Source organism: Melopsittacus undulatus, chromosome 8 (assembly GCF_012275295.1).
Source record: "Melopsittacus undulatus isolate bMelUnd1 chromosome 8, bMelUnd1.mat.Z, whole genome shotgun sequence".
NCBI lineage: Eukaryota > Metazoa > Chordata > Aves > Psittaciformes > Psittaculidae > Melopsittacus > Melopsittacus undulatus.
In genome coordinates this window covers 55,447,637-55,465,938 of record NC_047534.1, presented here as the reverse complement: position 1 = coordinate 55,465,938, position 18,302 = coordinate 55,447,637, and the positions used below count along the sequence as shown (strand labels likewise).

At 57.3% G+C, this 18,302-nt stretch overlaps 1 protein-coding gene and 7 non-coding genes across 8 annotated transcripts; 6 read left to right on the top strand and 2 right to left on the bottom strand.

Annotated features, from left to right (window-relative positions):
• Positions 1 to 6,798: 6,798 nt before the first annotated feature.
• On the bottom strand, positions 6,799 to 12,606 carry FTCD (formimidoyltransferase cyclodeaminase). Its single transcript, XM_034065526.1, has 14 exons — positions 12,553 to 12,606; positions 11,421 to 11,604; positions 11,046 to 11,174; positions 10,851 to 10,939; positions 10,487 to 10,666; positions 10,270 to 10,407; positions 9,892 to 10,023; positions 9,203 to 9,264; positions 8,787 to 8,919; positions 8,506 to 8,667; positions 7,880 to 7,923; positions 7,672 to 7,810; positions 7,059 to 7,154; positions 6,799 to 6,885 (listed from the first exon to the last, which is right to left on the bottom strand). The coding sequence occupies exons 1-14, from the start codon at positions 12,604 to 12,606 to the stop codon at positions 6,799 to 6,801; spliced, it is 1,629 nt and encodes a 542-aa protein (XP_033921417.1).
• A 448-nt stretch (positions 12,607 to 13,054) lies between these two features.
• TRNAS-CGA (transfer RNA serine (anticodon CGA)) lies at positions 13,055 to 13,136 on the bottom strand. Its single transcript has one exon. It is a non-coding gene; the product is annotated as a tRNA-Ser (tRNA).
• Positions 13,137 to 13,248: 112 nt separating this feature from the next.
• Positions 13,249 to 13,320, top strand: TRNAP-AGG (transfer RNA proline (anticodon AGG)). Its single transcript has one exon. It is a non-coding gene; the product is annotated as a tRNA-Pro (tRNA).
• Positions 13,321 to 13,896: 576 nt separating this feature from the next.
• TRNAP-UGG (transfer RNA proline (anticodon UGG)) lies at positions 13,897 to 13,968 on the top strand. Its single transcript has one exon. It is a non-coding gene; the product is annotated as a tRNA-Pro (tRNA).
• Positions 13,969 to 14,668: 700 nt separating this feature from the next.
• TRNAP-AGG (transfer RNA proline (anticodon AGG)) lies at positions 14,669 to 14,740 on the top strand. Its single transcript has one exon. It is a non-coding gene; the product is annotated as a tRNA-Pro (tRNA).
• A 437-nt stretch (positions 14,741 to 15,177) lies between these two features.
• Positions 15,178 to 15,249, top strand: TRNAP-AGG (transfer RNA proline (anticodon AGG)). Its single transcript has one exon. It is a non-coding gene; the product is annotated as a tRNA-Pro (tRNA).
• A 212-nt stretch (positions 15,250 to 15,461) lies between these two features.
• TRNAA-UGC (transfer RNA alanine (anticodon UGC)) lies at positions 15,462 to 15,533 on the top strand. The gene has a single exon. It is a non-coding gene; the product is annotated as a tRNA-Ala (tRNA).
• A 687-nt stretch (positions 15,534 to 16,220) lies between these two features.
• TRNAT-AGU (transfer RNA threonine (anticodon AGU)) lies at positions 16,221 to 16,294 on the top strand. The gene has a single exon. It is a non-coding gene; the product is annotated as a tRNA-Thr (tRNA).
• The last annotated feature ends 2,008 nt before the right edge of the window (positions 16,295 to 18,302 follow it).

Sequence of the window (18,302 nt, the reverse complement as noted above, 5' to 3'; positions counted from 1 at the left end):
CGCTGCCTGAACATAGAATCACAGCATCAGTTGGGTTGGGAGGGACCTGAGGATGGTCCAGTTCCAACCCCCTTGTATTTGGTTTGCAAAGAGCTGCATGAAGTGTTTGCTGTTACATTTGCACACACACGGTGTGCACCTGAGCAGTGCCAGGGCTGTAATTGTTGCTGACATCTGCATAAAGAATACATTGGAAATAAGAATCAGGAAGAAAATGGGCTGAGCTGTCACAGGACATGCTTCAGCTCCCAGGGAAACACTTGGGTGCAGTTACAAGTGTCCTCCCTTAGGCAAGAGCTGAAGGGTGGGAGGAAGAGGAGTTGGTTGCAGGTGACACACTGAAGTCAGTTAATTCCTCACTTTCTCCATCCCAAAACACCACCAGCAGGGAATGATGTTTCCAATGGTAAAGCTGCTAGAATGAAGTATTTAAACAGCACTGGCAGGTGCAGGAACAGCAGAAGCGAATTCCCATTTGCCCTACACTGCTCTGATGAGACCTCACCTGGAACATTGTGTGCAGTTCTGGTGTCCTCAGCATAAAAAGGACATGGAACTGTTGGAACAAGTCCAGAGGTGGCCACGAGGATGATCAGGGGCTGGAGCACCTCCTGTATGGAGACAGGCTGAGGAAGTTGGGGCTGTTCAGCCTGGAGAAGAGAAGCTGCGTGGAGACCTCATAGCAGCTTCCAGTGTCTGAAGGGGACTATAGGAATGCTGGGGAGGGGCTCTTCATTAGGGACTGTAGTGATAGGACAAGGGGTGATGGGTTCAAACTTAAACAGGGGAAGTTTAGATTGGATAAAAGGAAGAAGTTCTTTCCTGTGAGGGTGCTGAGGCACTGGAATGGGTTGCCCAGGGAGGTTGTGAATGCTCCATCCCTGGCAGTGTTCAAGGCCAGGTTGGATTAAGCCTTGTGTGCCATGGTTTAGTGTGAGGTGTCCCTGTCCATGGCAGGGGGGTTGGAACTGGATGATCTTAAGGTCCTTTCCAACCCTGACTATTCTATGATTCTACACCAGGCTCTGGTGCTCAGCTGGCAAGGCAGCCTGCTGCAGGAAGAGATGTCCTCAAATGGCAGGGAGAAGGGGGAGAGCCACATAAAGAGAGCATAGAGTGAAAAGGGCATCCAAAGCACATGAGCTGGAGCCACAGTGACCAGCAGATGAAGCTGTCTATAAGCTGGACCTGAACCCAGAGCAGAAATCAACAGGAGCTGTAAATGAGCTGGAGCCAAAACTGAACTGGACATGTCCAGGAGCTGAAAGAAACAGGGACCTGAACTGGTACACAAAAACCAGATCGAACCCAAAATCCAAACCCAAAATCAAACAAGCAAACCCAAACCCAAACCCAAACCAACCTAAACACAACCTCAAACACCCCCCTCTGCCCCAAGAAAGAGGAGGCCAAACCCTCAACCTAGAGCTGCATCCAAGCTGATGCTGCACCTGCCCACAGTGCTGTGAGGAGTGCGTCCTGGGGCTTCACACCCCACATGTTGTGGCTGGGGCTCCTCTGTCCATCCCTGCGCAGGGACAGACATGGCACAGTCTGCTCCTGGCAGTGACTGGGAGCTCAAACTGGTCAGAGCTGTCTGTGAGCTGGAGCTGACCCCAGAGCACAAACCAGCAGGAGCTGCAAATGAACAGAAGCTGGGACTGGAAGAAATGGGGACCTGAACCAAGACACAAACCAACCCAAACCCAACCCAAACCAAGGCAAACAGGCACCATCAAAACAAACAAACAAATCAAGAACCAAACCATCCAAACCCAACCCCAAAACAAATCCAAAAGCAAAACAGGACCCAAACCCCCAACCTGTGAGACTGATGCACAAAGCCCTGCAGCACAGGGGTCATGGGGCATGGCTGAGAACCTGAAGGACCACAGGAAGCTGATGGGTCCCATCCATCCCTCCCCACTATCTCCATCAGTCCCCTTGCAGACCTGTTCCTCTGCCTCCTGATCCCTCAGTGCCCATCCAGTCAGTGATCTCTCAGCATGACACAGACCATGTCTTCATCCCTCATTCACTTCATCTTCCTCACCTGTTCATGGGTGAAGAGACCTCAGGTACCACCCTTTGGCCAGGTTGTACAGAGCCTTGGGTGATGTGATCTAGTGGAAGGCATCCCTGCCTGTGACAGGGGGTTGGATCTGGATGAGCTTTAAGGTCCTTTAGAACCCAAACCATTGTGTGACTCTGAGGGGGCTGTGGCTTTCCCCATCCCACCAGGTACTGCACCTGAGCCCACAACTCTGCATCCCCTCTTGCATCCAGCACTCGAGTATCTCAAGCTGGGGCAGCAGAGCAGGGGAACCCTCTGAGAATGGGGCATCTGTGTAAGGTGGTGGAGGTGGGATGGGCAGGAGATGCTGGGCAGTGTGTGGGTTGTGTGTGGGGGACCCTGGGTCAGGGTGCAGAAGAGATGAAGGTATGGGTGCAGGGTGCAGGGTGCTCCAGCTTGTGCCACTGGCTCCTGCAGCCATGGGGCTAGGAAGGGTCCTCTTGAGCCATGGCAATGAACAAAACTAAACTAAACCAGCAGCAAGGGCAGTACTGGGTTGAAATGGTTGAGATGGTGAAAGCACTGCCAGGCTTTTCACCTTTCCTGGTGAGCATGGCACAGTCCCGTGGCTCAGAGGCTTCACAAAGGCAGTTCACTGCTATTAATGCTTACCCTGGAGTGGAGGATGGCAAACCATACAGGCCAGCAAGAGGAAAGCTATGGCATTCCCCAACCAGCCCCTCTGCTACAGCTGGGAAACCTAAGGATCTACATTAGCAGCAAGCATCATTGCATTGGAAGAAACACATGGACATCAGCAGACTGCCAACAAGCATTGTGGTACTGCCCTTCTTTCAGTGGGCTCTCCCAAAAGCCAGCAGACAGAGCCCATTGTCTCACAGTGAGTCCAGGTAAAAGGATTTACAAGGTAAAAACAGGGAAATCACTCAACAGGTGACATGCAGCTCTAAGGGAAAGGGGAAAAGAGTGGAGCTACGTGCAGGTGGTTCCCACAGGGCATTTGTCTTCGTGTATCATTGCTTCAGTGTGATGTGAGTAGATGTCCTCTTCTGTCAGAGTCAGGACTGCTGCTTGAGCTGCTGGAGTGCTGGGGGACATAAAGCACAGAAACAATCCCCTTTTCACACCATGTCTGAAGGGTGTTGGTGATCCTACAGGAAACATGGAGAGGGGCTTGGGACAAGGGATGTAGGGACAGGCCAAGGGGAATGGCTTGAACCTGCCAGAACAGGGGAGACTGAGCTGAGCTCTGAGGCAGAAGCTGTTCCCTGTGAGGGTGCTGAGGCACTGGCACAGGGTGCCCAGAGAAGCTGTGGCTGCCCCATCCCTGGCAGTGCTCAAGGCCAGGTTGGACACAGGGGCTTGGAGCAGCTGCTCCAGTGGAAGGGGTCCCTGTCTGTGGCAGGGGTTGGAGCTGGAGGAGCTTTAAGGTCCCTTCCCACCCAACCCATTCTATGATGATTCTATGACTGTGATGCTGTGAACCTACATGAGAGGCAGCAGCACAGCCTCAGAACAGTAAACCCCAGCTGGGATCCTTTGGCTTGAAGATGAAACTGCTACTAATATCATCACCACAGTCTATTGCAATGCTGTTTTAAACCACGTTTTAGAGCTTGAAGTCACTCTTTTTGTGCTTGGAGAATATAATTATGGACATATCATGGGAGCGACAGGGTTTTATTGTTATTTTTATGGCTGTTCAAGTGATTGAGCAAAGTCCAGAAGGGTCTTGCTCTCTGTCAGCAAGGGTGAGTCTCTTTCAGAGCTATTACACCCAGACAGAAGATAATGGTTTGCTTCATACAGGAAATGCTTCTTCCTTGAATGGTGGAACTGGGGTTTTGTTAACAGTCCCTCACTCAAACCTGCTCTGGATGGTGCCTATCACTGACACGGCATTTTCTGCAGCATCTATTCCTGTATAGAGAATTGCTTCTCCTTTATCTGATGTTTGGGATTTGGTATGTTGGTTTGGTCTGGTTTGGTTTAAGAAGGAACTGAAGTGGGATTTAATACAACCTGAGCTGTGTCACTGTGTCAGACAGCTCCAAGTAACTTCATGGATCAGCTGAAATAACTCAGGTTTGCCTATTTACTAACCAAGCAAGAGTCTCCATGTGTAATAACAGCCAGCAAAGGTTCCAACACCCTGCTCCAAAAGGTGGAAGAGGGGAGCCCCAGCTCTCCAGGCTGTGTTCTATGGCATAAGTAAGGGGGCTGAAGGACCACAGCAGAGATTCACTCTTACCTTGGAGAGCTTCTTCTTGTCCTTCTTAATGGTGCTTTGGAGGGCTGTGAGGGGGTCCTGGAGGAGGATGCCCATGGGGAGGATGCCCTGGTTGGCAGGGACCAGGTGGAGGGGGGCCATGGGGATGGCCACCAGGGTGGCATGGAGGGGGGCCATGGGGATGGCCACCAGGGTGGCATGGAGGGGGTTCATGGGGATGGCCACCAGGGTGGCATGGAGGGGGGCCATGGGGATGGCCACCAGGGTGGCATGGAGGGGGGCCATGGGGATGGCCACCAGGGTGGCATGGAGGGGGTTCATGGGGATGGCCACCAGGGTGGCCTGGAGGGTGGCCAGGGCAGGGACCAGGACCAGGGTGAGGTGGTGGCCCCCCACCAGGTCCACCTAAGAAGAAGAGGGGTTGTTAGCAAGCAGAGCAGGATTCTCCTTGGACAGACAACGCAGGGAGCTGCTGTACCCATGCACCCAAAGGACTCCTCCCCACACATGATGCCCCACTCCCCTTTGGTACACAGCTAATCCCCTGCGTACCCATGGTTATTGCACTGAGCTGTGTGATGCCCACAGTCCTGCCTGACCCCACAGCTCCTCACCTGGGTGTGGGTTCGGCATCCTCTGTGACCCCCAAGCTGCAAGGGAAGGACAGGCACCATCAGTGACACCTCCTGCTGTGGGACACCATCACCCTGCCAGCAGCCAGGACCCAGCTCCTCTATCCCAGTCCCTGAGCCCCCACTCACCCCCCAGGAGCACATCCCCCCCAGACCCCAAGAGCTGCCCTGTCCCTTTGGGTGACAGTGCCAGCCCTCTGTGCACCCCAAATCCTGCACGTGTGGTTCCCATCATCAATGGAAAACATGAACCAAGCCTGGGTGCCAGCCCATGTCCTCATGGATGTCAAGGGGATGAGGACACCACGTCCTGGTGCAATGCCAGCCATGGGGACAGTGCACCCAGACCCATGGGTGCCTGTGCTCCCACTGCCCCCTGCTCCCAGCCTGATGCCAATGCCTCCAGCTGCTTCCACTCACCGAACACACAGGGAAGCTCCTGGTGAAGGCAATGCTGCAGCACCCTCTGGAAGCACCACTGCCAGCAGCACCCTGATCACTGTCCTTGGCATCCCTTATATAGAGGGCCCTTCCCAAGGGAGAAGGGGTGCAGCAGGAAGGGGTGACACCAGATGGAACACCGGATAGAACCGATGGCACCGCTCCCATCACCTGTCACCATGTGCACACCAGAAACATCAACACTCCACTCCCTGCTGCACAAAGGTCCCACAGGGCTGTTAAACATGGGATGGAGAATGGTGGTTTCACCTCCTGGTCATGTTGGAGGCTGCAAGGGTGAGCAGGGGCTGGAGCACTTCCCATACAAAGACAGGCTGAGAGCACTGGGGCTGTTCAGCCTGGAGAAGAGAAGCTGCATGGAGACATCAGAGCAGCTTCCAGTGTCTGAAGGGGGCTACAAGGATGCAGAGAGGGACTCTACATCAGGGACTGCAGTGATAGGACAAGGGGTGATGGGTTCAGACTGAAACAGGGGAAGTTCAGGTTGGAGATAAGGCAGAAGCTGTTCCCTGTGAGGGTGCTGAGGCGCTGGCACAGGGTGCCCAGAGAAGCTGTGGCTGCCCCATCCCTGGCAGTGCTCAAGGCCAGGTTGGACACAGGGGCTTGGAGCAGCTGCTCCAGTGGAAGGGGTCCCTGAATGTGGCAGGGGTTGGAGCTGGAGGAGCTGCAAGGTCCTTTCCAACCCAAACCATTCCATGGTTCCATGATGGGGTCAGGCTCAGCACTCCCAGCATGGACACTGGGTTTGGGGTCAGGCTGGCCCAGGGAGGGGGTCACCTTCCTGCAGGCAGTGCTGTGGGACAGTGAGGCTCAGGGTCCAGCTATTGACCCACTGTGACACTGCTGGGGGTGCTGCCATGGGTGCAAGGGGAGGAGCTGGTGCCTGCCCTCAGACCCAGGTGACAGAGACAAGAGCAGGGCTGGATGCCCCAGTGCTCAGGTCTCTTGCGTGGCTATGAGGAGGGGCCAGAGCTCATTTCATCCCATCCCCATCTCCCTGCTAACACCCTGATACCACCCTGTGTTTGACAGTGCTCCCTTCCCAGGGCAGTGAACAATGCAATGGGCTGGGCATGCACCATCAGAGACTGTGCCAGGTCCTGTCCCAGCCCTGCAAGCACAGAGACGCACTGGGGTGTGTGAGGTCAGGAGCTGGTCACACTCTGGGATCTGTTCCCTGGCAGCACCATGGGGTCCCTGCCATCCCACTCCATTGGGATCCCTGACCACAGGCACTGCCAGCCTAATCAGCTCCTTGTGGCCAGGGACAGGGGACTGGAGACTGGGATCTGAGCCCCAGGGGGCAAAAAGTCACCCTTGTGCAGGTCAGGGTGAGCAGGGATGAGCCTGAGCAGAGCAGCCTTCCCAAGGCAGACACTGAAGGAGGCCAGGCAGGGATTATCATGTTTCCAGCTGTATTTGCCACTGCAGAGCTCCTCTCAGGCCTCCCTCTTCTCCAGCAGTGCCAGCACGAGCGCTGAGCCTTGCTTTGCCTCCTCCAGGAGCCCAGAGACCTTCTGTGTCATCTGCATGGGGAGGAAGAAGGCACATCATCCACCACCGTGTCCAACAGCCGTCCCCCATCCGCCCCATGCATGCCACTGGGGGCAAAGGGAGCAGGTATCCAGGCATGAGGACTCCCAGGGCTTCATCTCCATCTCTGCCCCACCTCATCCCCACCACCATGGCCCCTGCTCACTGCAAGCTTGAAGTCCTCATCCGTTATGTCTTTGAGGTTGATCATGACGTTGAAGTAAGCTCCGAACACAGCTGCCTCCAGCATTTTGGCTCCCACCTAGGAAAGAGGCTTGCGAGGAGCTCTCCTGCTGGATCAGAGTCCCACCACATGGTCCTGCCGCAGGGCAGACCTGTTTGCTGCAGGATTCACACCCCACACGTTCCAATATGCTCTTTGCAGCAGTGGGAACCATTCCACTGCATGGAATGCCCCATCCCTGGCAGTGTTCAAGGCCAGGTTGGACACAGGGGCTTGGAGCAACCTGCTCTAGCGGAAGGTGTCATCTTGGAACCAGATGAGTTTTGAGGTCCCTTCCAACCCAAACCATTCCATGATTCTATGATTCATGGCATTGCCATAGAGGTGGGAAAACTGCGGCAAGGGCTCATGGATGCCAACTCTTGTAACAAGGGTTGAAGCTGCTTAAAGACAGCGGGTGAGAACCATGGGGCAGTTTGGGAGCATGGATGGAGAGATGCACCCTGGAGGCCAGGACACAATGGGACCCTATGCAGGGATAAGCATGGAGGCCGTCAGCCTCCGAGGCTGCAGCCAGGGGGGCAGAGGGCTGTACCTGGATGTCAGACCTGCAGGCCAGGTTGCAGTGCTGGGCCAGCTCCTTGAGGGCAGGCCAGAGCCCGCTCACCTTCTGTGCCAGGGCACAGGGCACACTCACGGCTCTCTTCAGCCCCTCCTGCATGGCAGCCGTGCGCCTGGCAATGGGGACATGAGCACTGCATGGCCATGGTGCCCACCTGCCCGTCCCCACCAGCACTGCTCACCTCTGCTGCTCCTCAGGGCTGCTCCTGGGCAGCTTCACAGCCTCCTGCAGCCAAAGAAAAGCAGGTTTGCTGCCATTCACTCCCAGACTCTTGTGTGCCCTGCACTGGGGGCCAGGACAGACCCAGGAGCTCCCATGCTCTTGGAAACCTCCTTTAGGTGATGCATGAAGAGCTCAGAGCAGCTTCCAGTATCTGAAGGGGGGTACAAGGATGCTGGGGAGGGACTATTCATCAGGGACTGTAGTGATAGGACAAGGGGTGATGGGTTCAAACTGAAACAGGGGAGATAGGTTGGAGATAAGGAAGAAGTTTTTCCCTGTAAGGGTGCTGAGGCACTGGAATGGGTTGCCCAGGGAAGCTGTGAATGCTCCATCCCTGGCAGTGTTCAAGGCCAGGTTGGATGAAGCCTTGGGTGCCATGGTTTAGTGTGAGGTGTCCCTGCCCATGGCAGGGGGTTGGAACTGGATGAGCTTAAGGTCGTTTCCAACCCAAATTATTCTATTCTTCTATGCCCCTTCCCCTGGCCCTGTCTTGGGCCAAAGTCAGAGCCCCTTTCCTAAGGACACCAGGGAGCAGCAGTGCTGGTCCCCCTGCACTTCCCCTATGATACCTGCTGCCAACCTTACCATGTAGCTGCTGAAGGCACGGGAGTCAGCATCCACCATCCCCACCAGCTCATCCATGGCCTGGTGGAAGGTGGGGATCAACTTCCTCATGATGGGGTCCAGCGCCTCAAACTGCCTCTTCCCATAGCTCATCAGCCCCACCATGCATCCCAGCGCTGCTCCCTGTGAGGGCATGGAGTTAACCCCTCCATCAGGACACATCCCCTGCCACCACAGCCATGTCAGCTCCCCTCGAGGGCTCGGCACAGCCAGGGGACCCCATCCCGGTGTGGGGCACGCACCATGGCACCCGCGGCTGCAGACACGGAGCCTCCTCCTGGTGCTGCTGATCTCCCACCAACCGCTCGCACAAAGGCACCCAGTGGCTTGGCCACCAGCCCTCCATCGCCAGCCTGTCCTGCCTGCACCAGGTACCTGCAGTACAGCCTGTGGGTCAGAGCCCCCACCACAACCATCACCTGGTCCCTTCTACAACAGGTTTACATCCACCCCTTTGAAACCCCCCCGACATGCCCACAACCATCAGCATTTGGGAGCAGGGAGCACCCCGCGCCTGCACAGCACCCATCAGAGATGCTCAGGGAGCTGAGTGCAGGCTCCTCTCCCACAGTAAGCTGAATGGCAGACACAGGCAGCAGGACCCCTCTATGCAGGTAGGGATGGGCACCGTGATGAGAAGCAGGATGGGGATCCCTACTCAATGATGCGCTCCCAGGGGTGAAACGGAGCCAGGGAGTCGAGGCCCAGCCGGCTGACCACCTGCAAGGAGCAGCACTGCCACGTCAGTCCCGTTGCATCCTCATTCCCTGTTGTTGATTAATCATGGGTGATCCTAGGCACATTTACTGGGGTCATCACCCCTGGCAGCACCAGCCCATCCCAGCCCATCCCAACCCAGAGCCTGCAAACAACAGGGAGCAACACCAGTAAATCATTAGCTTGCCCTTATCTAGCACCTTCCCCATAGGGTGGAAAAGTCCCTCCCTCCTGCAGCTGAACAGCAGAGCCTGTCTCTTCATTTCCAGCTTATGCTGGCCCTGGGGCAGCTTCCATTATAGGAAGCATTTATAGGAAGCATTATAGCCACACACTGTCCCTGAGCTCTGTGGGGGTCTTCTTCCATCCTGGTCTCCATGCAGGCAAGATGTGGAGCTGCTGCCCACACTGTCCTCACAGGATAGGTTCTCTGCTCTCTAGAGCATCTCAGCATCCTCTTATCCCCCTCACTGTGCCCTTACAGCTTGCCAAGAACCATCCCTGTAGACAAGTGTCACCCCTGGAGGCTGCCTTGGTCACAAATCTCTGCTCAGGGCCACTTTGGGAGGCTGGATATGTGTCTCCCTCACGATCCCACCCTTGTGTGGGCACCAGGAATAGCCACATTACCAGCCTGATCTTTTGCTCCTCCTCCAGGATGAAGAGGTTTTCCTTCTTCATGTAGAACTCGGCTGCATCCAGCAAGGCCTTCTTGGGGACCAGTCCCACCAGCTGGGACCCCACCACGGGCAGGTTCAGTGCCTACAGAGGACATCAGAATCAGAGTTACCCACTCTGCCACCACCATCACCCCAGCCGTTTGGTCCTCATCCCTTCCCAGGACCCGAAGAGCACATGGAAAAGCCTTCAGTGGAGGAGCTGAGGCAAGGCACTGAGCTCGTGTGGGTTTCATGCCCCTTGGCTGAGCCAAGGGAGAGGTAAAGCAGAGCCTGCCTTTGGGATGGGGAGGAAACCCACTGTTGAAAGCAGCATGGTGCCCAGACCCACCTTGGCATCCCGGCACACCTCCTCATAGACAGCATGGAGCGGTGTGGTCTCAAAGTCCAGCAGGTTCGTTGATACCTGGGCTATATTCTCCTCCTCCAGATACCAGCCGATGGCCTGCACCTTCTTCAAGCGCCCAGGCTGCCAACAACCTCCATGGTCAAGGCACAGCCAGGGAGGACCAGGGGCAAACTGCTCCCGGTGCCTGGCACGGGGGTACCTGCTCAGAGCCGCGGCCCTGCTCGCGGATGTTGAGGGCAATGCGATGAGCCAGCTCCTTGGTGCACAGCAGGTTGATGTTGAAGGCGATCAGGAAGGTCCTGGCACCAGTGACAGTGGCTCCCCACCGGGAGACAAAGGTTGGGGGCCCAAAGTCAGGAGCCCACTCTGGTTTGGCAAGCTGGGAAGGAGGATGGAGGGGAGCATATGGGCTGGCACTGCCAAGGGATCCACATCTCCCTCCATAGCCACCTCCATGGCCAGCAGCACCGCAAGGGTTCCACCAGCTCCCAGTGCTCCCTGCCAGCCCCAGCACCCTCCCTGCAGCTGGGGACATGCAGCTCTGCTCTGCCCAGCGCTGTCACCTTCTCAGGCAGTGCCTCATACTCCCCAGCACGGATGGTGGGCAGAGCTTTCCTGCTCTCCTCCCGTGCTGCCTCTCCATACAGGTACACTGCAAGAGAGAGATGGGGTGAGCACCATCTACCAGGGTCCAGTTTGGCCCCTTTGGAAGCAAACCCCGTTTGGTTCATCCTGTGCAGTGCTGGGACCCCACTCACCAGGCACCCCCAGCTCCGCTGCCAAGCGCTGCCCAAAGACATGGGCACAGGTGATGCACTCCTCCATGCTGACATTCATCACAGGCACGAAGGGGCAGACATCCAGGGCCCCCATGCGAGGGTGTTCACCTGGAGATAGGGCAGATATAAGGATGGGAGGTGGGAAGATCAAGACAATGAGGGATGACAGCCCTTTTTCCCAGCCTCTTTTGCAGACTGGGCACTGCTGCTGCAAGGGAAGTTAAGGCAGCACTGTCTGCTTATGGACAGAAGTGATTCAGTCTCTTTGGGTTGGGAGGACAAACAAGGGTCTCATCCCCACCACCATCCCTCCACCCCAGCTTGGTACATGCTGTGCTTCACCCCCATGCTCACCCTTGTGCCGGCTCATGTCGATGAGCTGCCCAGCCACACGGGCTGCGCTCAGTGCCCCCTCGACCACAGCCTCGGGGGTCCCCACGAAGGTGTAGACGGTGCGGTTGGTGGAGGCTCCAGCATCCACGTCCAGCAGCACACAGCCTGGGGTGCGAGAGACGGCCTGGGCCAGGGCATCGATCACCTGCAGGGCAGGGAGGGGAGCTGAGATGGATGCACCCCCCACAGAGCCTGGGGATGACCCCATCCATGATCGAGTGGGGATGCAGCCTGCACTGCAGAGGATGCAGGATCCAAGGGCACCATCATCACACTCTTACCCATGGGGTCTGATACACGCCTGGCTCCCAGTGAGCCCCAAACCCACCACAGTTTAAAGCGGCTTCCAACAGGCTTGTTGGAGAGCAGCAAGAAGTCTGGAAAGGGGCTTTAGACAAGGGCAAGGAGTGAGAGGACAAGGGGGCTTTAAGGTGAAAGATTAAATATTCCCTGTGAGGGTGCTGAGGCGCTGGCACAGGGTGCCCAGAGAAGCTGTGGCTGCCCCATCCCTGGCAGTGCTCAAGGCCAGGTTGGACACAGGGGCTTGGAGCAGCTGCTCCAGTGGAAGGGGTCCCTGCCTGTGGCAGGGGTTGGAGCTGGAGGAGCTTTAAGGTCCCTTCCAACCCAAACCAGTCTGGGATCCTATTGTGGGGGAGAGATATCCGGATACTACTGCATGTTGGAGACACCATCACAAACTGCTGTTCCTGAGGATACTGTTCCCTGCCAGCTGCAGAACAGATTCTGATCTGCAAAGCCTGTTCCCTGAGGGAATCAGCGCTTTTAGAGCTATCTGGGGGTTGCTGAACTCCCTGCCCCAGCAGGGACAAAGTTCAGCCTGGGGCTGATGTCCAGCACAAAGCCATTAACCCAGATGGTGTGTTAGGGACAATAACCTCAAGCAATACTTCCCAAAGGGAGACCACCCTGAGCCCTAGTGCTACAGCACCATGCAGGCAGTGGGGAGGGGGAGGTCTGAGCCCCCACTTCTCACCCAGGTATCAAAAGGGAGCAGGGTCTGGCTGCCTTTAGGTACCTTCATCCATCAGCACCCCAACAACACCCACCCCACAGCCCCTGTGTGCTCACTCACCTCTTTGTTATTCCCCTCTGAGAAGTTGGGGACACACTCCACCAGCTTGGCCATGGACCCAGGCTCTGCCTGCTGCCCCCGGCTCATCCTGTGTCCTTGTCTGTCCACACTGTCCCACTGGGATAACAGGGCTCCCAGCACCCAACCGGTTGTGTCTTCCCCAAGCCAGGGTTTGTCATTAACTGCATTGATCCGCGGCCAGAAAAGGGTCTTATATAAACCATGTGGTCACTGGTCTGACTGGAGCAGCTCCAGGTGCAAGGGTAGTGAGTGCTCCCAGCACCAGCCTACACCACTCATTACCAACAAGCACTTACTAATTGCTATGGGAAGGTCACACCACATGATGGAAAACATCTGCTGCACCAAGCACTGTGGCCATGGGATGGGGCAGCCTGGTCCTGGCCAAAGCACAGCACGAGGACCACCAGTCCTGCATGGGGATGAGGGACAGATGCTCCACAGCCCCAGTGTGGGCACAAGGGCAGCAGATAAAATCTGTCGCTGTGAGCAGGATTCGAACCTGCGCAGGGAAACCCTATTGGATTTCGAGTCCAACGCCTTCACCCCTCGGCCATCACAGCCCCAGCCATGGGCACCCTGGGGGGGGCACCAGTCCCATCCAACGGGTACCCCCTGCTCCCCCCATCACCCGGTGCCGGCACAGGCAGGGGCTGCCCGTGCAGCTGCACACCCGGCTCGTTGGTCTAGGGGTATGATTCTCGCTTAGGGTGCGAGAGGTCCCGGGTTCAACTCCCGGACGAGCCCTGCTTTTGGGTACAGCCGGACAGGAGCTGAGGCCTCCCCAGCCCTGCAGCTCTGCCAACACCACCATCGGCCCCAGTGCCCTGCGGGACGGACACGAGGCCCATGGGCAGCACCTACTTTTGGGCACCCACTGCCAGGCACAGCCCATGAGGGATGGGACATGGAGCGGGTGACATCCCCGGTGGGTGGCTCTGCCTGGGGCTGGGACATGGTGCAGGGATGGTGGTGGCAGTGCAGCTGCAGCAGCTCTGTGCTCACCCTGACACAGAGAGAGGTGCCCTGGGAATGGTGCAATGGGAGATGCTGGGCACTGGTGCCCTTGAGCCAGCGGCAGCTGCTGGTCCATGGAGCAGCCAGAGCCAGGGGGACCTCCCTGCTCCCACAGTGTGACAAAGGAAAAGCACTGCCCCACTGCACCCAAACTCCCAAAGGTGTGTGGGTCACAGAGGCTGGGGTGCAATAGGGTGCAATGGGGTACAATGGGGTACAATGGGGTGCAATGGGGTGCAATGGGGTACAATGGGGTGCAATGGGGTGCAATGGGGTGCAATGGGGTGCAATGAGACTCAGCAGCCCGGCTCGTTGGTCTAGGGGTATGATTCTCGCTTTGGGTGCGAGAGGTCCCGGGTTCAAATCCCGGACGAGCCCTGCTTTTGGGTACCTGTTGCCTGGCACAGCCCATGAGGATATGGCACAGACCGGGGGCACATCCTGGGGGCTGCATCCAGAGAAACATGTCCCCTCTCTGCCCCAGAGCCCCCCCAGGCCCCTCGACAGCCAAGGTCACCCCATGCCTGCAAAGCACCAAACCCCACAGCTCTGGTGGGAAGGAGGAGGAAGCAGTAATAGGAATTGTCAGGGAGTGACAAGGAGCCAGGTCAGACACACGGGAACATTGGTTTTGAGGGATGCTGCATGCAGGAATGTGGTGGGAACATTGGTTTTGAGGGATGCTGCATGCAGGAGTGTGGTGGGAACATTGGTTTTGAGGGATGCTGCATGGGGAGTGTGGTGGGAACATTGGTTTTGAGGGATGCTGCATGGAGGAATGTGGTGGGAACATTGGTTTTGAGGGATGCTGCATGGAGGAATGTGGTTTGGAGATGCTGCAAAGCACTGAGCATCTCAGCCTCTGTATGTGTGAAGAGGATGACAAACTCGGGTTGGATGGCGTGGGAGATGCTGGGTGCTGATGCCCCATGGCCATGGAGCAGCCACAGGCAGAGGGACCTCCCTGCTCCTATAATATGCTAAGGGAAACACACTGCCCCCCTGCACCCCAAAATCCCATACGTGTGTGGGTCACAGAAGCTGGGGTGCAATGGGGCGCAATGGGGCTCAGCAGCCTGGCTCGTTGGTCTAGGGGTATGATTCTCGCTTAGGGTGCGAGAGGTCCCGGGTTCAACTCCCGGACGAGCCCTGCTTTTGGGTACCTGTTGCCTGGCACAGCCCTGAGGATAGGCATGGACCAGGTAACGTCCACATGAGCTCTCTGTGCCCCAGACAACAGCAGGGCAGGCTTTGCCCATGGAAGGACTGGGAGTTGGACCCACATTCTTCTTGCACCTGAAGGTGGAACCATACCCCAAGTCTGCATTGGGTTCTCCAGTCCCCCTCCATGGCTCCACTAACACTTCTGTGTGTTCCCATTGGCCCCATCCCCAGACCCTCCGTGATCCTCTTTGGCATCTTTTTGTTCAGGGAAGCAGAAAAGTCTCTGGGAAGCATCCAGCACAGACCCCATCCTGCTCTGCTCCTGCATCCAAACAGCATCTGGGGCACCCCATGGTCCCTGTGCACAGGGGGTGCAATGGGGTGCAATGGGGTGCAATGGGGTGCAATGGGGCTCAGCACCCCGGCTCGTTGGTCTAGGGGTATGATTCTCGCTTAGGGTGCGAGAGGTCCCGGGTTCAACTCCCGGACGAGCCCTGCTTTTGGGCACCACCTTCCCCATTGGTGCGGGTGCCTTGGCATAACCAGGACATGAGGGTGTGTTTTGGGGTGAGGGCACTGGGGCAGAGCAGGGGGAGCGGTGACAGTGGGGCAGTGGTGTCAGTGGGGCAGCAGTGTCAGTGGGGCAGTGGTGTCAGTGGGGCAGTGGTGTCAGTGGGGCAGCAGTGGGGTGAGGGCTCTGGTGCAGAGGGGATGTAGCTCAGCGGGAGAGCGCTTGCTTTGCATGTAAGAGGCCCTGGGTTCAACCCCCAGCATCTCCAGTTCCTTTTGCAGTGTGTGAGCAATACAAGGGCCCATTGAACCCTGGGTCTCTCCCCTCTAAGAGACACCCATACCCCTGAAACCAGCAAACTGGGATGTGCATCTGCAGCCCAGCAGAGACCCTGCCCCTATCCTGCCATGCACCTATAAAGGAGAGCACAGAGGAGCTGCAGATGCTGTTGTTGGGGCCCTCCTGTTGGAGGGTCCCCTTTGTGACTGGCATGGCTGGAGGGTGCTATGGGACAGGTTTCATCCCTGGCTTCACAGCCTTCCTGCTGGGTGCCAATGGTCCCCTTCCCAAGTCCTCTACCGAGTGCTGAGATGGAGCTGGGTGGGCATGGGTGCCCCAGCACCCACTGCACTGAGGACCTGTTCTAGGCCCCTCGCTGTGTCTCATGCATCCCAAAACAATGCAGTCTTTGGGATTGCCTGAGCCCTGAGGCCGCACTGGGGTTGGGATGGCTTTGGGCACTCATAGGAAAAGGGAGGGGGACAACAAGTCCCTGCAGAGGCTGGGACCCCAAAACCCAGCTGGTGCTGGTAGGGGATGTGTTGGGCTCCCTGTGTCAGCACTGGGGTCCTCCCAGCAGAGATGGAGAAGGGTTTGGGAGCCCAGGGCAGCAGTTTGGGTCAGGGGGTGATGTGTACCCCACAGCAGTGGGGCACCCCATGGTGTGGGGCAGGTGGGCACCATGGCTCAGCTGGTTAAAGCGCCTGTCTAGTAAACAGGAGATCCTGGGTTCGACTCCCAGTGGTGCCTGGCCCAGGGGCTGCTTTTCCTCCCTTCCCCAACCTGGGGGCATTGCTGTGGGTCCTTGTAGGGGTGTCCCTGTGCCAGACAACCCCATTCTGTGGGGAAGGAGCTCACAATGAAGAGGTGACCCCAAACCATCTCCAAACCCAGTGGATTTGGGTCATAAAGAGGTACTGTACCTCCTGTGCTCGCTGGACCTCCAGTATCTTCCCTATTCATTTACACAGCTGAATCATGCAAGAAAACCCTCTGGACACAGGTTGGGGTGGGCGAGTGGTGGTGTGGGGCTGATGGAGACCTGGGACAGGGCCTGGGGTACACACTTGTATGGCAAAAATAGATGCCAGCTCTCCCTTTGCCACCCTGTGAACACAGAGCCAGAGGGGATCATGGGGAGGTCGGGTTGGATGTGCTGCCCTGTTCTGAAGAGCCAACCACAGTCTGCAGCCTTTGGTCAGAAAAGGGTCCCTAAAAGAGGGTCTGAAGCAGGGGATGAGGCAGCTGAATGGTGGGGGTGATGCACTGCTGACCCACTGTGCTCCATAGGTGGGTTTGAATCCCACCCTCTCGGGTGTTCGGGGACCCCCAAGCCTGCTCCTTGCCATGGTTCAGTGCTTTGCCCCATGGAGGGGTCAGGCATGGGAGCGTGGGGCCCGGCACGATGCACTGAAGGGCAATGCTGGGCCCTGAGCAAACTGGAGCAGGGTGGGCAGTGGGAGCAGCAGTGCAGAGCAGATGTGTACTTAACATGGGCAAGCAGAACAGAGAGAGGAGGAGGGAGGTCAGAGAACTATGGGATGGTTTGTGTTGGAAGGGACCTTAAAGCTCCTCCAGCTCCAACCCCTGCCACAGGCAGGGACCCCTTCCACTGGAGCAGCTGCTCCAAGCCCCTGTGTCCAACCTGGCCTTGAGCACTGCCAGGGATGGGGCAGCCACAGCTTCTCTGGGCACCCTGTGCCAGCGCCTCAGCACCCTCACAGGGAACAGCTTCTGCCTCAGAGCTCATCTCAGTCTCCCCTGTTCTGGCAGGTTCAAGCCATTCCCCTTGGCCTGTCCCTACAGGCCCTTGTCCCAAGCCCCTCTCCAGGTTTCCTGCAGCCCCTTTAGGCACTGGAGCTGCTCTCAGGTCTCCCCTTCTCTTGCCCAGGCTGCTCCAGCCCAGCTCTCTCAGCCTGGCTCCAGAGCAGAGCTTCCCATGCTTCCATGTGGCCAGTTAAACCTGTTGTGCCAGCAGTGCTGGTTCCTTCCCTGCTCCCACCCCTTTCCACATGAGGCTGTAGCCAAGCAATGCCGTGTCCTGGAGGCAAAGGTGAGGATGCTCAGGCTTAGCTGCCCACACTGCAGCTGTGCGCTGGCTTTTTGACCTTCCCTGAGGACATGTTTCCTTCCCATGCCTTTAGGATGTGCTTCTGGGGATGAGCTGGGAGCTGCTTCCCTTCTGCTTCCCTTTGTCATCCTCTTGGGAGCCAGAAACAGGGCTGCAAGCAGATTTCCTATGGAAAAGGCATGGGGTTGGGTGCACTGTGGGGGTTACAGCCTTTGGGAAGCACCAACATGCAGCTGGAGATGGACTGGAAGCAGTCAATGCAGGCTCCTCCTACGGTGGTGGTGCTGGTGTTGCAGGATGGGACCTGGGGACTTGCAGGGAAAGGAGACAAGCTGACTCCATTGGGACAGCCTTGGGTTGTGTCTGCCCCAGTATATGTGTGCCCTTGCTCTGGTGTGCAGTGATGTGGCCTCCTGGGGGGGAAGGTGCCAGCCTCGGTGACGCTGGGGAGCATCGGCTCACCCAGGGAGCTGGCAATTATAGGGGACATGTGAGAGGCATGGAACTGGATCACCTGCAGCCCCAGGGATGCCCACAGCACCGGCTGGGCTCCACTGCCCAGGCTCCACACAGCACCCTGAGGTGCTTCAGAAAGGACACGGGTGGCCAAGGATGCTGCATGGATGCAGCGTGGGTCTGTCTGCATCAGGATGCTCCTGGCACCAGTGTGTCCCACTTTGCCCATCA